Source organism: Paramormyrops kingsleyae, chromosome 12, assembly GCF_048594095.1.
Source record: "Paramormyrops kingsleyae isolate MSU_618 chromosome 12, PKINGS_0.4, whole genome shotgun sequence".
Lineage (NCBI taxonomy): Eukaryota > Metazoa > Chordata > Actinopteri > Osteoglossiformes > Mormyridae > Paramormyrops > Paramormyrops kingsleyae.
In genome coordinates, this window is record NC_132808.1 from 33,113,989 (window position 1) to 33,133,321 (window position 19,333).

At 46.0% G+C, this 19,333-nt stretch overlaps 1 protein-coding gene across 10 annotated transcripts in view; it reads right to left on the minus strand.

Moving 5' to 3' along the window:
• The window catches only part of LOC111853960 (phospholipid-transporting ATPase IA-like), a 99,522-nt gene that overhangs the window by 39,510 nt on the left and 40,679 nt on the right, over nucleotides 1-19,333 (minus strand). For 7 of the 10 annotated variants that reach the window (XM_072697994.1, XM_072697997.1, XM_072697993.1 and 4 more), the window contains 9 exons: nucleotides 19,255-19,330; nucleotides 17,401-17,506; nucleotides 14,586-14,668; nucleotides 13,665-13,714; nucleotides 12,541-12,610; nucleotides 11,879-11,963; nucleotides 10,624-10,763; nucleotides 7,479-7,617; nucleotides 4,532-4,596 (listed from right to left, as the gene is read on the minus strand). In XM_072697994.1, coding sequence (XP_072554095.1) covers nucleotides 4,532-4,596; nucleotides 7,479-7,617; nucleotides 10,624-10,763; nucleotides 11,879-11,963; nucleotides 12,541-12,610; nucleotides 13,665-13,714; nucleotides 14,586-14,668; nucleotides 17,401-17,506; nucleotides 19,255-19,330 — 814 coding nt within the window. The remainder of the gene's footprint in view (nucleotides 1-4,531; nucleotides 4,597-7,478; nucleotides 7,618-10,623; nucleotides 10,764-11,878; nucleotides 11,964-12,540; nucleotides 12,611-13,664; nucleotides 13,715-14,585; nucleotides 14,669-17,400; nucleotides 17,507-19,254; nucleotides 19,331-19,333) is intronic. The other 3 variants (XM_072697999.1, XM_072697998.1, XM_072697996.1) reach the window with 1 other exon arrangement.

Here is a 19,333-nt window from a genome sequence, read left to right on the forward strand (position 1 = left end):
AGATGTACTGGTGACAAGCTGGTTTCTTAAATGGACTGGGGAGGAGACCCGCCTGGTTCACCCCTGTGGAAGCAAACTCATCATAAAGGACCCAGGACGGAAAATGGAGGGATGAAGTATTGTGGACAGAAAGAATAGTCACAAAAACAGTGGGAACAAATGATATCTCATGAAAAAGGAGAAGCGATAAAATTAACACTCAGAGAGGGATTGATTGGGAGCTGGGGACGGAAATGACATGCAGGCTGGGACAGATGGCTGACATGAGCAGGGCTGTCTCCATCTGGTGCCGGGGGTGGGGGCTGGTGCCGTGCCTAGTATAGGCCAGTCGGGGAGTTTTGCCTGGCATGGGGGTGAAGGTTTACCTGCTGCCTGCTCGGGGAGCCGCTGCCCATCCAGCAGGGGCCAGAGCGGCTCTAGCGTGACCCCAAGGGGGGGGCACTCTTCTAGTGTGCTGGATGGACCAGCCGGACCCCGCATCACAAGCCCAGCGGCCAGCCAGGGGGCTCAGGAAGATGGGATGAGGGCAGACAAATTAAACCCCCAGGAAAAGAGGGAAAGGAAGGGGTGTTCAAAACGGGGTGGGGATGGGCATCAGGTATCGTCTGGTAACCAGTCAAACCCAAGCCTGATAAATGATGCTACTGGATTTTTTTCCAGGTAAAAGCAGGAAAGCCTGAATGGATTGTGTGCTTAGGATGAGTCCAGGGATACGGAGATGTGCAAAGCACCATGGACTTTTCTTTAAAGCAGACGCTCCTCTCGGACACCGGAGGCGATGGGCCATCCCCTCCGAGACCCGGAGGTCAGGGGGAGCAGGGTGCCCCCATGTCCCTCAGCGCTGGAAACCAGCAAACAGGGAGTTCTGGGCTGAAACAGAGACAAGGACGGTGGGAATCCCCTACGGGACACCCTGTCCCCCGGAGCCGCAGCCACATCGGGATGGTGCCACAGGAACCTGAACTTCGCGAGTCGGGTTAAGCAAACAGTGCACACGATGCGATACAAACTCGTGACCTTTGACCTGGGAGTAATCAGGATTTCAGCTGTCGCGGTCAGCAGGACGAAGCCCTGCAGCCACTGGCCTCACAGCCTCTGTCTCTCCCCCGCCGCATATTGGCTTCAGCTCAGCATCTCCTCTTTGTTATGTCTAAGGCTGTCCGTGACCACCGAGGGAGATGAGGCCATCCATTCATTGACGGGCATGTGGCTCCAGCCTCACCGCGGACTCTGTCTTCTTGTGCCATTAGCGCATTTGATAAAGGCAGTGGCATGGAAAAGATGGCCAGTAAAACACAGGACACAGGAACACGGGTGAAGACAGGTGAATAGAGTAAAAACCACGTGCCGATAGCTAAACGTGCACACAAGTGCACGCTTATCCTGGGATACACAGGAACACGGGTGAAGACAGGTGAATAGAGTAAAAACCACGAGCCGATAGCTAAACGTGCACACAAGTGCACGCTTATCCTGGGATACACAGGAACACGGGTGAAGACAGGTGAATAGAGATACCCACAAAAAAATCATGTAACGCTTTTCTCTTGTAGTTCAGGGTTCCATTTTCCTTTTTCCCTGCTGTGAGCTACAAAACCAGTTTCCAGAAGTTCATCACGATGGGATGCCAGGGCATAAATTATTGTACGTTTACAGTTCAGATTTTTTTAAATATATACAACAGTTTCATAAACAAAGGCAGCTTTTACATTTACAGATTATGAAAGATTAAAGAGGGTTATGTTTTCTATATTTTCGAGTAGGCTGATTTTTCTGTACCTCCCCCCTCTCCGTCAGGGACACAAACAGACGTGTGTGTCCACATTCTTTATCTGTAGAGATTTCCAAGACTGTTGGCACATGGAATTAATGATCCCAGCAAAACACAAATAAACAGACTGACGCCTTTAAATTCGGACACTGTTTTTGTTACATGGGAACATCACTCTGCCTGTTTTTTGCTGTATCCACAGTAAAGAGTCAGCAAAGCGCCCCCCCCCCCCCAACGCACCCTCTTTCTCTCATTACTGCTGGGGTTAATTCCGGGAGCTCTGTGTTTATCTTGGGAAGCGCCGTCTGTCACACTGCATCAGGCCAAGCTGCAAACGATTCCTACTGGGCCGGAAAGCTGAGAAACAATGAGGCGCTCCCTCATTCCTTGGCCCCCCACAGTCTCTCCCCCCTGTGCCAACACTATCCCTCCACATGGGCACCGCAAATACTGAAACGCAATAACTTAGAATAATGGAACTACAAATCGCAACAAAAGCGACAACTTATATTGCAACGGCTCTCCGAGGGAGTGCAGTTTCTGGGCAATTGAAGTAACTTCAGTGAAAATGTCCATGAGTTCACACAGAAAATAATAAATCTAACAGGCTGCCGCTCAGCAAGGCCGTGAGACGACGGGCCAAAGCAGCGGGGTGCCGGACGTCAGCGCGCCAACGCTAATGTCCTTCCCATAGCTCAGAATCGCCTAGAGAAGATGGTGCGAGATTACACCGGGCCTTAGGCATGTTTTGGGACTACGCGGGGCCACGCTGCTAACTCCGCTGCTCCTTAACCGATCTCAGGACTATGCCCAAAGTGAAATGTACGAACCTTTGTTCCCCAGCTACCTGTAAAAAGTGTGACGGTTCCGAGTCATGGATGAGGGCATTTCTGTGAGGCATGGGGGATGTCATTGCGGGATTCCAATAAAAATAACACATCAGAAATGAGTATGACCAGCTCATGGGCACCGTGAGAAGCTCGCTCCGTGGTGTAGCGTGGGTTTTTCCACATGCTCACCCAGCGGGGGGCTGTCGACCCCAACCATGTCGGGGGCACAGTGCTACAGAGGCACCCCCCACGGTCTCTTGGTTCTGCTCCTGTGGATGCCGATGACCCCAACAAATACTGGGGTGCTGTGCTAATGATTTGCAGGACAGCAGCGATTGCAGTTACAGGGACAGGGAAAGAGAGAGATGGGACAGGTGCGAGGCAAACGGGTATCCCCAGCTTCTGTACCCGGGTGCCGGGTGTAAACTAAGCTGGCTTTTTAAAGGAGTTACGGAGCAAGGACAGAGACTCAGAAGATGCCGGTGTTATGCCGAAAATGGCATCCCTGCCGTACAATGCATGCCTGTCTCTAAATGACGATTGGTCTCTGATCTGAAACGAGTTGAGCTACTTTGTCGAGTAAGGCTAGCGTAGTGCTAATCAATAGCCCCCAAAAACCCATAAAACTCTAACCCTAACCCCCAAAAGACCCAAAACCCCCCTAAAACCCTAACCCTAACACCCAAATCCCCCCTAAAACCATAACCCTAACCCCTAAAAAACCCCTGACCGCCAAAAAACCCTTAAAAGCTCAACTCGTCGGAACACCGGCATGCATTCTAAGGCAGGGATGCGTTTTTCGGCATAACACCGGAAAGCAGGGGGAAGCTAACAAAGGATGGACAAACACGCAAGGACCAGCCAGATGAGTAAAAGGGGAAGCAGGCGAGAGTAAAAGGATAAAAGACAATGGGGAAACTGGGAAGGGGCGGGGCTTGGATAATCATGTCCGATTTTCCTACAGCTCCCGTAACTCAGGCCAGTCAGCACATGGAGCTTGGATGAAATAAATACAACAGCAGCCGAAGCCAGAGGAGGAGGAACAGCACAATAATGTTTTAAATAAAAGCGCGTGATCTGAAGTTTTCCATCAAGACACCCAGCCATGTGAACAGGTCAGAACGATACAGTGGTTTGTATAAAAGCATCAGCTGAGCTACTGAAGGGAAATTAAACGGGTGGAGAAGACAAGCGTGGAGGAACCATCTCCACGAACGGTCATGAATGTGCGTCAGTCTGTCATTAAGAATCAATGGGATGGGCGGCCCGCACTGGGATGGGTGGCTCTCACAGGGATGGGTGGCCCGCACTGGGATGGGTGGCTCTCACTGGGATGGGTGGCCCGCACTGGGATGGGTGGCCCGCACTGGGATGGGTGGCTCGCACTGGGATGGGTGGCCCGCACTGGGATGGGTGGCTCTCACTGGGATGGGTGGCTCTCACTGGGATGGGTGGCCTGCACTGAGATGGGTGGCTCTCACTGGGATGTGTGGCCCGCACTGGGATGGGTGGCTCTCACTGGGATGGGTGGCCCGCACTGGGATGGGTGGCTCTCACTGGGATGGGTGGCCCTCACTGGGATGGGTGGCCTGCACTGGGATGGGTGGCTCTCACTGGGATGGGTGGCCTGCACTGTCTCCAAACGCAGACGGAATCAGTCACAGATAAACGATAAGTGTGTTTAAAACCGGGCATGCAAACAAGCCATAAAACCCAACATCTGGTCCCACGTCAGACTGCCAGGAGCCATGCCATCACCCGAGTGCTCACAAACCCAGGCCCTTTCACTAACAATCAGCCCATATTGGCATATTATGGGATCCCCCGAAACGGAAATTAAGGCAACACAAGCGGAGGTTTAGACTGAGCGGCTGCAGGCTGGGCGCCGACCCGAGCTGGGGGTCTCTGCGCGGTTCCAGGATCTACTCACATCCAGCGTGTCCTCGTTGACAAGCAGCAGTCCCATGTTCTTCCTCAACAACTTGCATGAGTGTCCTGCAGGGAGGAGGCAGAGTTCAGCAATGAGGGCACGCTACATCTCATTTCACGTCTACGTCATCGTATTCCTTTCCCGTGAGCTGACACGCACTCTCGTGTCTTTCTGAGCATTATGTAACAGGACAGGCCTCACAGTTTCGTTTCTTCTTACTGTTTTTTTTTTGTTTTAAACTTGCACTCCACTTTCTAACAAGGCATAAATCAAAAGCGCTCCGAGATAAAATAAAGCATATGGGTAAAGGAAAACTGGCCGTCTGACATCTGAAACTCTTCCACGGTGCGTTAGGGTCAAACGGTGTTGCGTTGTGGATGCATCCGTATCTGATTCATATTGACAAACGTTCTGTTGATAAACGGACATCCACAGGGTCCTGCTGACATACATAAAGTCTACCGGGAGCTCATTCCTTCCGACTTAACAAAAAATAAATAAAATTTTGAAAAAAAAAAAAACAGCCCAGAGCCAGAGAGAGAAGGTGCGGAAGCATCTGAAATGAGGGCTCGTAGCCATGCCGCTCTGCCGGGCGTTGAGACGTTGGAGATTTTTTTTTAATTTCCCAACTAAATCTCCCTATCAGACAATCCCAGGGTGACCGTGAGCTCTACATAAAGGTGCTGAGAGGAGGAATCCCACAGCTGAGCGAACTGCAAATGCCTTCCAGCTGGAGCGGAAGAGCGGAGAGGGAGGCCAGGCAGCCCAACGGCCCCACGGCGCCCCTTCTGCGCTCTCCAGGCTTCAGGCCTATCAGTTAGGCCTTGGCACACGGCTCTATCTGAATTTCCCAGAGCCCCCTTCCCTTATTATTTGTATTATTAGAGCGGGCCCTTGAAAATGCTTGACTTATATTCACTGGGCTGTCCTCACACTGTGATCAAGTTAGGATGTTACGTTTAATTGGTATTTTTTTCCTAAGAAGAACATCTGTTGCATATAATAAGGAAAATAAGGAATACTTTGTATCCATCCATCCATCCATGTTCCATAAGCTCTTTCCCCGCAGCCTGTCCCAGGAAGCTTGGGGCACAGCATCCTCGTTAAAAAGCCAACGTGCTCAGAAAAACAGGACGGACTTTTTTACCGGCCTCAGTTAACAGGTCTTTTTCAAAAGGCTTCTTCTCCCCCAGGTTACTACTGTGCTTTGAGCACCAGCGACGCCCCCAACTTGCACGCAGGTAAACAGACAGCAGGGGTTTTGACTTTCCCCATGAAATCCCAGGCCGTCCTTTTTGGAGTCATGTGACCAGGCCCATAGATCTGACAAACAGACGCTCCCTCGGCCTGTATCTCCCCAGTTGGCACTAATTTTGAGCACAAAAAATATTTATCCTTATAAAATATGAAGAAACTGCCCAACCCATAAACATAAGGAGGGGAAATAGGGCAGTTTCCTGTTTTGCGGAATGATTATGTGTGTTTACGCCCCAATGCCACTGCCTTGGGATTTCACAGACACCAACGTGTTAAACGGACAGTATTCTGTCAGCTTAGCCCTGCAGATCTTTAAGAAGCAGCATTTGGGAGATGACAGAACCAACCAAGCAAAGCATCATGGGATGCACTGATGTAATTACTCAGAGGTACCTCCCTAGGAGCCCCCTGGGACACGGCAGCCTTTTAGTCTTGAATACATTTCCACGAGGTTTACCGCACGGCTCCGTCTCCTCGTTTTCCAGAAGACCGGCTGTCATCAGACCATCTCTCTCGATGGCTGAGGCTACAGATGCTTAGCAGCCTCACGGCGCTGACACGCTTGAGTTCCGCATCTCTCCCCGAGTCCCGACACCGTTGAGCGGACGAGGCCCGGACAGCTGGGTGGGACCGGGGAGCCGCAGCTGACGAGCTTTACGAGTCGTTCCGTGTTATAAAATGGCCTGAACTTTCTGTGGGCCGGGTTCCCCATGTAACAGATGTGGCGCCAACTGGGGTCTCGGACCCTGATCGTTCCAAGCTGTGCGACTTGCCGACGGAGGAGATGGGTCCCCTGACCCAAAGGCCGCGGTCAGCGATCTAAGCGAGCTCCCGCTGCACGGTTGTCGTGACGACCTGCCCGCTCACGCCGGACGTAGAGGTGCCAGAGGAACCGTAGGGGAGAAGGCACGCGTATCCATCACCAGGAGTGGGGGGGGAATGTGCGCCGGAGCCCCCGAGAGGGTATGCTTCACCGGGGAAACGGTGGGAAACAAAGTAAATATTCACTCTTTTCACAGAGCGGCCCAGTCGGTCCGCAGGCCTGTAAAAATACTTTCCCTCGCCGGGCTGGAAGGTGCTCACAAAGGAGCGATTCAGGCCCGGCGGTAGGTGGCCGCCAACGGGGACCATTTAATACAGCTCTTTCCTGCCCATCCGTAATGGGATTCTGGTGCGGCTCGACACGTTTTAGCCGTTTAGCTAATACCCCCACATCTGAGGGCTAATAGCTCTCCCCTTCTCGGTGGACGATTTCGACTCGCTCTCTACACATGTTTCGTGTCAGGGCTCGTAATAACAGCCACCTCCCCCCATATCTGCGCAGACGTGTGTGTGTGTGTGTTTTCACACATCTATTCACATCTGTCTCTGTCTTTTGGTTAGGCTGATGGTGCCACTGGAGCCTGGATATTAACAAATGCGAGTGTTTTTGCATAGACGTATGGTTCTGCCTGCAAGCTGTACACACGCGCACGCATGTCCGACTTATGCGGAATGCGCTGCATGTGGGGAGAGGCGGGGCAGGTGTTGGCATCCATGTGGGTTTAAGTAAGTTGATAACCTGGTTGTAATTTGACCATGGAAACCCAAATTGCTGTATTTGATGCACCTGGTTCCGGCCCAATGGCCTGTAGGGCTTCAGAGACGTGACGCACTGGTTGAACACGGGACGTGGATCTGTCGCTCTTACCGATGTTGATGGCGGTCTCCTGCTTGTCTCCTGTCAGGACCCAGATCTTGATATCGGCCTTTACCAGAGTCTCGATGGTCTCGGGGACCTCGTCCTGGAGCCTGTCCTCAATGGCGGTGGCACCTAGCAGGTGCAGGTTCTGCGCAGATGTAAGCAGGATGTTTAGATCCTAGCACCTCGCAAGAACAATGTGATGGGAAGGATTTTGCACTTATTTGCAAGTTGTATATACACTCACCTAAAGGATTATTAGGAACACCATACTAATACGGTGTTTGACCCCCTTTCGCCTTCAGAACTGCCTTAATTCTACGTGGCATTGATTCAACAAGGTGCTGAAAGCATTCTTTAGAAATGTTGGCCCATATTGATAGGATAGCATCTTGCAGTTGATGGAGATTTGTGGGATGCACATCCAGGGCACGAAGCTCCCGTTCCACCACATCCCAAAGATGCTCTATTGGGTTGAGATCTGGTGACTGTGGGGGCCATTTTAGTACAGTGAACTCATTGTCATGTTCAAGAAACCAATTTGAAATGATTCGAGCTTTGTGACATAGTGCATTATCCTGCTGGAAGTAGCCATCAGAGGATGGGTACACGGTGGTCATAAAGGGATGGACATGGTCAGAAACAATGCTCAGGTAGGCCGTGGCATTTAAACGATGCCCAATTGGCACTAAGGGGCCTAAAGTGTGCCAAGAAAACATCCCCCACACCATTACACCACCACCACCAGCCTGCACAGTGGTAACAAGGCATGATGGATCCATGTTCTCATTCTGTTTACGCCAAATTCTGACTCTACCATTTGAATGTCTCAACAGAAATCGAGACTCATCAGACCAGGCAACATTTTACCAGTCTTCAACTGTCCAATTTTGGTGAGCTCGTGCAAATTGTAGCCTCTTTTTCCTATTTGTAGTGGAGATGAGCAGTACCCGGTGGGGTCTTCTGCTGTTGTAGCCCATCTGCCTCAAGGTTGTGCATGTTGTGGCTTCACAAATGCTTTGCTGCATACCTCGGTTGTAACAAGTGGTTATTTCAGTCAAAGTTGCTCTTCTATCAGCTTGAATCAGTCGGCCCATTCTCCTCTGACCTCTAGCATCAACAAGGCATTTTCGCCCACAGGACTGCCGCATACTGGATGTTTTTCCCTTTGCACACCATTCTTTGTAAACCCTAGAAATGGTTGTGCGTGAAAATCCCAGTAACTGAGCAGATTGTGAAATACTCAGACCGGCCCGTCTGGCACCAACAACCATGCCACGCTCAAAATTGCTTAAATCACCTTTCTTTCCCATTCTGACATTCAGTTTGGAGTTCAGGAGATTGTCTTGACCAGGGCCACACCCCTAAATGCATTGAAGCAACTGCCATGTGATTGGTTGATTAGATAATTGCATTAATGAGAAATTTAACAGGTGTTCCTAATAATCCTTTAGGTGAGTGTATATACTGTATGTGTGTGTGTGTGTGTGTGTGTGTGTGTGTGTGTGTGTGTGTATATATATATATATATATATATATATATATATATATATATATATATATATATATATATATAAAAACTAGAAAAAAGGAAAGTTGCAGTTTGGTTCGTAGAACACATGCATGGGCACACAGTTGTGAAGCAGGTGTTTTCCAGAAGCTGAGTCACATCTGTAATCGGAAAACAGACCCCACCCAGCAGAAAGGCACCTTCAAGGGAAAGTCAGCTCAGTGGAATTTTTCAACCATGTATTCACTGCTCTGTCAATGAGAATTAAATGTGCTTAAAACAAAAAAAAAAACCGGCAGCACTGTAGACAACTGTACAAAAGTCAAAGAGCTGCAGAGTCAGATATAACTGAAAAATCCCTGAAAATACTCTTTGAAACATATCTTACCTTTCAGCCATTTGGAGCAACAAATCTTTTTTTCTTTTAAGCGTTTAAAAACAAAAATTAAATTACAGTGCAACAATCATTATACATCAAACTGCCAGTTTCTGTCAGAATGCCGGGTAAACTACAAGTCTCATTTGTCTTTTATTGCAAAACCCATTTCAGGAAACTTGCTGCCACCTAGTGGCTAAAGTAAAGAACTACAGCCATTCGCAATAAAGGAGGGTTTTATGTGGCTGATTAAATCCATTTACTTGTGCACACTGCCATGCTGCCATGCTCTGACGGGGAGTGATTTATGAGTACTGTCACCTCTGTTTGACTTGTGCTTCAAAAGCACCGTATTTAACAGGGCAGTGATTCTACCCCAACCTCGGCACTGGGCAAACTCAGAGCCTGTTTGCCACCTGTAGCCCACATTAATCACACAGAACCTGGAAAACGCCGCTGGACCAGATCCGAGCCCTTGAACCTCAGGACCTCTGATGCTAAGTGCAGAGAGTTAGGTGAATCTGCACTCTTTGCTTAGTCAGCTGGAGAAATGGGCTTCAGGGGAGAATAAACAAACCGCTTAGGGGTTTCCTAAGGTACATACAGGGGCTCCTTTGCACATGCTGCGCCTATCCAGTAAGGCTTTAACCGATGGGTTTCTTTGCATTTATTTAGAAGCTTAAGGTATTATAGAATTCCATGCCCTTAAACACTACAATACCTAACAATCACTCTGACCTAGTATAACAGATTATCCATTTATTGAGTGGGTTATTAAATCAGTTAAGCACATAATGTTACTGGAACCGACAAGCTCCTGCATTTGTTATTTGCCGCAGCCTCTGAGCCCTGCACCTGCATTTCCCATTAAGGCCCACTTACAGCTCTCTACTGCCGGAGGAGCAGGGACTCTGGCAAAAGGCTTTAACAATTAACGATCCGAAACTGACAGACAGAGCAGATTTTGTGTCAGAGGAGTATAGAAATGTTATCTAAAAGCTTTTACAGCACAGCCAGAAAATCTGACCTTGGTCATGCGGATACATAAAATATTTTGTGTCGATAGGCGGTAAGTGACTCATTTGTTGACAGGTTGCCATCGGCAGCCTCATTTGCTGTCAAATGACTCGTTTGAAGACAGATGTTTGTCATCGACACTTGTTTGTTTTCCCACCGACCCATTCGCTGACGGCTGTTTGTTTGCGCTTGTTGACTCGTTCTGCTCAGCGCCTCCTGCCACCATCCGCCCACCCCACTGTGCTCCTGACCTTCTCGATGAGATCGTAGCTCTCCTCCAGCTTCACAGCCCGGTTCTGGAGTGCGGTGGCGGCCCGGTGGTGCGTCTGCAGCCACTCTCTGTAGGCGGCTTCCGAGATATCGGCCGTGGCGAAGCACAGAGTGCGAAGACCTGTGGGGAGACCGAGAGGAGTCCGGTTATGATCTGGCTGGCCGCCTGAACAGGGGAGAACGACGGCACACAGCCGCTGCCCAGGTTTCATCACCTGAACTTCTGCTGGGAGGATTATTTACTCTACACATTTAAATCCAGCTAACTGTAAACCCATGGAGTGCCTTTAGACACTGTAACTTTGTTTATTTATACAATCACAAATTAAAGAAGTTTGTCATCAGTCATGTTCCGAGCCGATATCAAAGATTACAGCTGAGGCCAACCCATGTAAATTTTAATTGGTATTGGCTACCACAACCCAATCCAAATCCAGATACATTTCATTTTCAGTGTTTATCTACTTTACGTCGGCTGCACAGGTTGTGTAGTACCTTCACACGCTGCAGCGAGCCTGAGGCACACGGCTTGGAACTACAAGCTATCGAGATGTCAGTCGTGTGGAAATTCTATAAATTGGAAACTCAAAGTAGCCCAACGGCTACCTGCAATTATTGCAATGCCATCCTTTTAGAGAAGTTAGCATCAGAGTGTCGTTTAATACAAAAAATATATTTAAGCAATTATAGATACATCATAAGGAAGAATGCTGTGAAATTGCAAAGTTACTCAAATGAAGAACGCACTGACATCTACTGTATGTGTACATATATTTAAATATTAATTAAAAAATCTGATTCGGATTGGAGTCAGCAGATATAAATATTGAATAGACTGGATTATATTGGATCTGGGTACGAAAAAAGTGGATTGTGACATCCTCATCTGTCAGGTTGTTGCCATCATACATACCTGAAAGGATTTGCGTATATTAATTTGGTGTGAACTTGCTCTTGTGAAGGTTATGAGTTTACAATGTGGGACTTTTAGACAATGAAAAACAGGACATCTTGCAGGCATAATGTTTACCAACATCCGGACAAGTTCATTGACAGTAGGAAGTGCTGAACTTAAAGTAACATGCAGCACACACACAGAGACCCTTCACTGCTCTAGGGATGGAGTCGGTCCACCCTAAAAATACAGGGCAGCCGCATCTCGACCCCAGGGGTAGGTGGCAGATGGGCTGGCACAGGAGAGGCTACATCAGGGGTAGTACCATGCCCGTCACTTACCCTCTGTAGCAAACTGCTCCAGGTGCTTGAGTGTGATGTCCTTGTAATGGGAGCTGTCAGCCAGCCTGTCATAGATGACTGTGTCCTGGGGGAGGCGGAGAGAACCTAGTTCTCAGATCTACTCTTTAAGTTTGACTGCTTGGAAACTTATAACGTTTGAACAGACAGCTTCAAATGAATTTCAAATAATTAATGCGGATAGCAATAATGTGTAATAAGACTATTTGCTTATGGTTAGACCCTTGGAGACTGTCATCTGAAGACTGGGAGAAGAGAAACAGCACATCTGCTTCGTTGCTGTTCCCTAGGAGGGGTGGGGGAGGGGGGAGATTTTGAATGTTAGTTCTTCTGACTATCTGCTGACAGGGGCATATGTCGGAGAGCCACACGGCACTCCGTCTCCCCCACATGCCAGAGAGAGCGGTTTCGGAGGGGAACTGCAGACAGATAAGCACAGGAGCCAACTGGAGGCCGACTGGCCAGCTGTAGGCCATTAAATCATGGGTGTAAATCACGGTGATGACAGGTGAAGAGAGAAAGGCACAAACTCATGAGGGATCACAATGAGTAGGGGGTCAGGTGTAATCGGAGCCCAGAAAAGAGAGACCCAGAAGAAGATGCACTTTTGACGACCGTGACGGCCACATCCAGGTCATACTCACCGCTCCTTTGCAGTACAGCCGGATCCTTCCGGATGGAGTCCGCGCGATGACTGACATTCTCTTCCTAGAGCTGGGGGAGGGGGGGGGGGGGGTTGGGTGTGTCAGTGTGTGACTGAACAGAAGAGAAACCCACAAACTCACGGCATATAGTGCATGGAGTAACATCTCAGCATCAAGGCTACCCAAAGATCTTGGGCACAGACGTGCATCAACATGCAGATTCCATTTACGCAGCCGAGACAAAAACGAGAGGTCAGAAGTCAAGAAACCAGGGCTGGGTGAGAAAAACCGATAACTGCTCATGTATTCAAACTATTTTAAAATCTTTTAGCATTGTCTACTGTTCATCTTAATTAAGAAAAGACTAAAATAACTTCTGACAAGTATATTCTTTCCCCAAAATGAAAATGAAGGGGGTTTAATAAAAAGAAGGAAGATGAAGGTAGGTGGAATTCCAAAATCACTCTGGCGTTCTGCCAAATGAAACAGGCAAGCTGGCATCATCATCATCATCATCATCACTGCCATTGCAATTATCACAATAATTATCACTTTCATAAAGACGGGATAATGTGTACCAGTGAAGCTGGGATCCATAAAGCACAGTGTAAGAACTGGAGACCTTTTCAGTCCAGGCCTCTCCCAACAAAGGCCCACACCAGGGTACGTAATGACAGTCAGGATTAACCCTTCACTGTGCTGCCACTATGAACTGTATTACAACTGTAAACTGAATTTCTGGGAGAAATTGTATATATTTTTCATTAAAAAAAGTTATCTTAATAAATGGCAACAATAAATACCTTTAACTAATGCTACATTACAATGAAACCTAAGTAGTGAAAGAAGCGCCAAGTCCTTTTAATGAATTAAAGGGAAAGTTTTGGCTGATAATGCCGAACCAATAGGTAACTCACTTCTCCAGCTGTATCAGTAATAAAACTCTACACCTCGAAAAGAAAATGCTTTGGGTTCAATATCACGTGCTGTCAAGGTCAGCTGAAGCACAAGGCAGCTGGGAAAAGTGTCCTGAGGGTGGAGGAGAGATTCAAGGCAGACAGATTCATACATACTGTCCATGATGGAAAAGAGAGAGAGAAAAAAGAACTTTCCGGACCCTGTACCTCGTGAACTCCAGTACGTTCAGCAGCACATATTTCTCTTCTTTACCGAGCTGTGACAAAGACAAAAGAACAAAGAGACATACATTTACAGCCTTAACTCCATCTGTTTCCTAGTCTCAAGCTTTTGTCTTTATCTGCTTAGCTGTCCCGCTCTACCTGAAATACTGGTATTTCTCTAAAGCATACAGGATAACTGAAATAGTGAAAGTATTACATAAAAGTGATCAACACGTTAAATACCAGTGACAGTGACAGCGACAGAAAAATGTAGCCATTTCCAGTACAAGCCAGAAGGTGGCAGAATTTCATAAAAAATAATAAAGCTTCACTTGTCACAAAGTAACATTGAGTTCAGTACTTGTAGCAGATGTACTAGCCAACTTCCTCTCCCTCTTGGCGCAAGGATTTATATACATAAATAGGTAAATTACAGCATGAACTGCTCAGGTGGAGTATGCGTCACCTTTCCTTTGGGCTGTTTTCACAGAATGGAGCATTTGTTTTGGCCAGTGATTTAATAAACACTTAGTCAGAAATACAGGTGTAGTTTTGGGTGCAATGAGTCCCAGCACCACAAATTAAACATGCATATTTAAAGCAACTAACATTTTCTGACAATAACACGTATATTTGCAAATCCTTCATCGCAGCCCTGCTCAGCAAATGGACAATTATTTTTTTCAATTGGAACACATAATCCCATTAAACAGCATTTAACTGATGCTGTTACAGTAAATGACAGCATATAAATAAATAAGTATTTATAAAGAAATAAATGGTTAAGTATTACAAAGAAGCAATTGAGAGGTGTGAAAATCGCAACTTCCTGGAGGACGTATTCATGGAAAAAGGAGCATTAATTTGAGGAAGGGGATGTGTAGCGGCTTCATCTTTCCGGGGGGGTGGGGGGTGTGCACTCACCGACGTGATGATGACAGAGTCCGGCGTCCTCCCGGAGAAGATGAAACCCAGCTTCCTCGCTGCCCTCACCAGCGCTCCTTCGTCTGTGAGGAGCAAGAGAAACAATTTCCTCAGAATCAAATCGCTCACTGATTCATACACTTCTACCCTTAAATGTTTTTTTTCCTCCCCCATGACTGATATTTCTGGTGGTTCCTATGTTTAAAATATTATTCATAAAATATTCAATAAAATGGCATTCAGAGTGCTTTAAATTTATTAAACTGTGTAACTTACACAGACCATATAATTTAATGTACTACATACTAGTCATGTCATTATATGTTATACCTGGATTATGTTTCACAAACTAATTTTCGTTTGTCAATAGGCTTGATCTTGTTCACTTGAATGATCCGTTAAAAATCACAGCCCACAGAAGCACAGGGCAAACTGTGTTTGGTCCATTTATGAGTGTTTGTGAGACAGAGGTGAGCCGCCTGCTGTCTGCGGCCTTGGCCATCTAACCCAGATCCACTGTCTGGTATTTCACATGCGTAACTCAGCTCTCGCATGCGTGGGGGCGGAGTGGGCCTTGTCCTTTACCAAAGATAGCTGTGTGTCTGCATGCTCATGTGAGAGAGGGAGGGAAACGCAATGAGGATGTTTATTCCGTGATGCAAACATTAGTCTTCAGCATTTCTGTGGGTTACATTGAGCTGAACCAGTCAAAACAGATAAATGTAACAATTAGCCCAGATCCGAAGAGGACTCACACAGAAGACAACACAAACTGTTTCCAAGAACAGCACAAAGCCGTCTCCAAATAAAACCAGATAATCTAAGACCTAAGCAATACATTATCACTATGGTCAGAACTTCTTCTTTCCACATGTTCCGTTCCTTGCATCACTGGAACTTGCACAAGACGAGTCGTTAAGTGGTTTGTGACATTAACACATTCGATGGGGCAAGATGCTCACTCCTTCCTAGTAACACTGAAAGCTCCCCCCCCCCATCAATATTGAAATACAAATCAGGATGGCCACATGGAAAGCTAATGACATTAGCTGCCAACGACAAAAAGAACCTACAGGTTGCCCTGGAGTGACCAAACGGCCTGGTTTGTTGGATGCAAACTAAACATTTAAATTAGGCTATTTGGGTAAACCCAATATTTGGCTGCTGTGTAATTATATTTGTACAATGAGAGACAAGTAGATGATATTCTGCCTAAACACTATTTCAAACATTCTGAGTTTTTCTCCTTTGGATAAAATACTACTGATGCACCGATAAGGAAATTCTGGCCAATACTTAACGCTGATTATTCAACAAATACTGATTACTTGAAAGTATTGATTACTTCTGCTTAAATAAGTTTAAAAGGACACTCCACCCAAATAGATTAAAAAATAAATTACATTCCAAAATTATAAAAAGTATTTATTCTTTGGTAAGAAAACACCAACTCTGGCATGCAACAAGAATCCCAGAGCACTGTACATCATAACTATTTATCTTACATATTTCTAACATTTATAACAGAGAAGGGCTGATAATCAAGTGTGATAAACTCTGCAATTTTCCTAGTAATATCTCTTGATTTTGCATTGCAGACACTAAATTTTCTTTTGCTATCAAAGGCTTGCATTACTGACGGACTGCAGTTGTACGGCAGTATGGCAGTTTCCTTTATTGGAATGGATTTGTTTTTCAGAAACTCTTCATACTCTTCACTGTCTCTCCAAATCTGTAGCGTTGAAATGTGTATTAGCAGATTCCTCTCGAGAAATATCAGCAGAGGGATGTTTGCAAAATGCATTTCTAAAAACAGGAAAATAATTCCAATCTTTATTTTGTGTTTAGTACGTGGGTATGCAAAGCAATATGGGCACCATTTTAAAGGGAGTTACTGGCGCTAAATATCGGCTCATTTTTAACCATTGCCCAATGGCCGATTGTTGCTGTGTCAATCGACACAGACAGTTGGCTGATACAATCGGTGCATCTCAATAAAAACCAGTTGTGCAACTTTTGGTTCCACAAAGCAGCATTGCCAGCCTCTATAAGCAATTATCAGATTATAGGCAATGACACACCTCTGGACTACCAGACACTGTGTTACTACATTTTGGGAACCTGGACCTTGAAATAAGACACATGCAAACATCAAAGCACTGGAGACATGTAATGAAATAGAAGATAGCTGTGTAAAAGCAAATTAAACCAGGATAAAAATGGAAAAAATAAAGACAATCAGAAGAATAAGACATTCTTCTCCTTAATTTTGAATGGATTAAATTACCCCATCCAACTAGCTAGGCCAGTGATTTCATTTTTCATAATTAATCAGCTTTGAGAGTTTTAATGAAATGCCCAGAGCACCTCAGGGATAAGAGAAATATGCATGGCTAATGTGTGTGTTCTCCTTTAGCACAATAACACTCAACTTTGACCTCAGTCTTTAAACCCAAGGGATGAGTACCACCCTTTACAGCTTTTCATAAGCTGAACAGTTTCTCTTGAGGAAAATATGATATTATGTTACAAGAAGATCTTAAACTTAAACTTGTTGACTAATATACTCAAGCAGTGTAGTACAAAAACAAAAACAAATGTAAGAAAAACAGGATGATGGTTAGGGTACATTTTCAATGGTCAACGTCTTAAAAGCTATATCAGTCAATCAAGAACCAAAAGACAGTTTAATTGGCTCCGGATTTAATCCCCAATCTTAGCCGTCATTACGGCTCACATACATGGACCACAGCCAAGATGAAGATCTGTGAGCTGAAGAGGCCTGTGATGGTGTACGAGCGTTGGACCAACGCACCTGGAGAGGCAGCCTGGTAGACGATGCCGTCGTCGGTTCGCTCAGGGACAGCGGTGTGGCACACAGCCATCATGGTCATGAAGTCCCGGATGACAGGGGCAGTGGGCTGTAGAGAGACCAGAACAGATCTATAGTACAACTGGAAAAGTACAAAGATTACAAGCAAATATATCAAGGACCCTATAAAGCAAGTATTTAATGCTCCACGTACAGGTCTCACATAAAGGTTTGGGACACTTACTTAATTCAGTAAAAATATTGCAAGTGTATTGTTTTAACACAAATCATCACTTCATTCATTTACTCCATATACATTATATATATATTACATTACAAACAACCAGTAGTTTTAACAAAACATTCAAGTATTAATAAACTGACACCTTAAAGAGCTGCTGCGAGTTGAAAAGTTAATTGACAAACAGTTTCATTTGGTGTTTTTCAATTAGTAACACCTTTGCAATAACACAAAAGACTAAACATTTGTGTTTAGTATCCCTTTGGAAGCCAGTGACTGGAATTAATAAACAGAACTGAATGAGTCAGTCAAAAGAAATTATGATGCTCAATTGAAAAAAATGTCTGTGTAAAAGATATATACAGACATGTTAAACATTGCTTGTCAATGTACTTTTGTTATGAAACCAATAAACCTGCAACATTTTTACAGGATTAAGCAAGCGACCCAAGACTTTCTGTGAGGACTTCATTTGTGAATCTGAACAGCACATTCAGTTTCAATGCAGAATTTCGCTGTGCTGCATCCAAATGATGTGGTAAATTTAATTAAGTCTTTCTGCGCTGATTGCAGTTTGTTCCTTTGATTTAGATCACAGCAGTTTACAGAAGTGGATGGTAACGGGATATGGTCGCAACAGGTGACCAGGGCAGATGTTGATGATGAAGAATTTACGGTGTGACGCAAAACAGAGAAACATAAAAATACCCAGGCAGAGACGTCACTCGGAATCCTAACCACAGTGGACAGCATACAAGTGATCGACACGACTTAGCATCTTGACAAGGCCTCTGTGGGCAGATCTTGTGGTTAGGGATACATCGCTGTCATATGCTGACAAGGGACATGGTGCAAAGTGGTGTCCAGGGGAGGACCAGCCCACACAATTCTGACTGGGCTGATCCTTCTGGTGGAATTCGATATTGACATCGTTTCTCTCCTCTATATTAGGAGCAGATAAGGAATAAACAAATGGACAGATGGTAAATACTCTGTTCTCCCAAACTTAGGGTACCACCAAGACAAACTTTGGATGTAGGGGTGCTGCTTATCAGGAAAAGGGTAACCCAGAGACTCTATAACCCAGAGACTCAGATTTGTTGCAAAACCCGGAAAGCAACAAAAAAGGGCTGAAGACCATGCATTCCGCAGTTCATTCAGAATCGTGGGTATGCACCCAAATTAAGATCTGAGCATAGGAATGCATGAATAACTGTCCCAATAAGGTCTGTATGTGTTGTCAAATGCATGTAAAAATTGTTTAGTAAATGCTCCATATAAAATCGACAGTGACTGTGACCTTATAGCCATGTTCAGGTGCTCACTGGCTGCTTAGAAGATAGTGGAAACAGAGGAAGCAGAATCCCATACAACAGCATGTGAGAAAGTATAGGGCAAATTGGATAGACCTCAGATGTTTGGGAAGGTGAACATGAAGGTGGCAGTGACAATGACAATCGCATGCAGCACAGACGGTATGCTGGGCTTTCATACATACAATTATATGTTAATGACTACGATCCTGCTTTATGCGATCAAGTCCTGTCAACCAAACCAAAATGGATCTGGTGTGTGGACTCGATACAAGCAGCCCAGACTTGTATGGCGGTACTCACATGATCGCTCTGGAGGTTTTCCAGCAGGCTGGGGTCGTTGAATCCCATCTCATCAGCAGAGCTGGCACTGTGCCTGCTG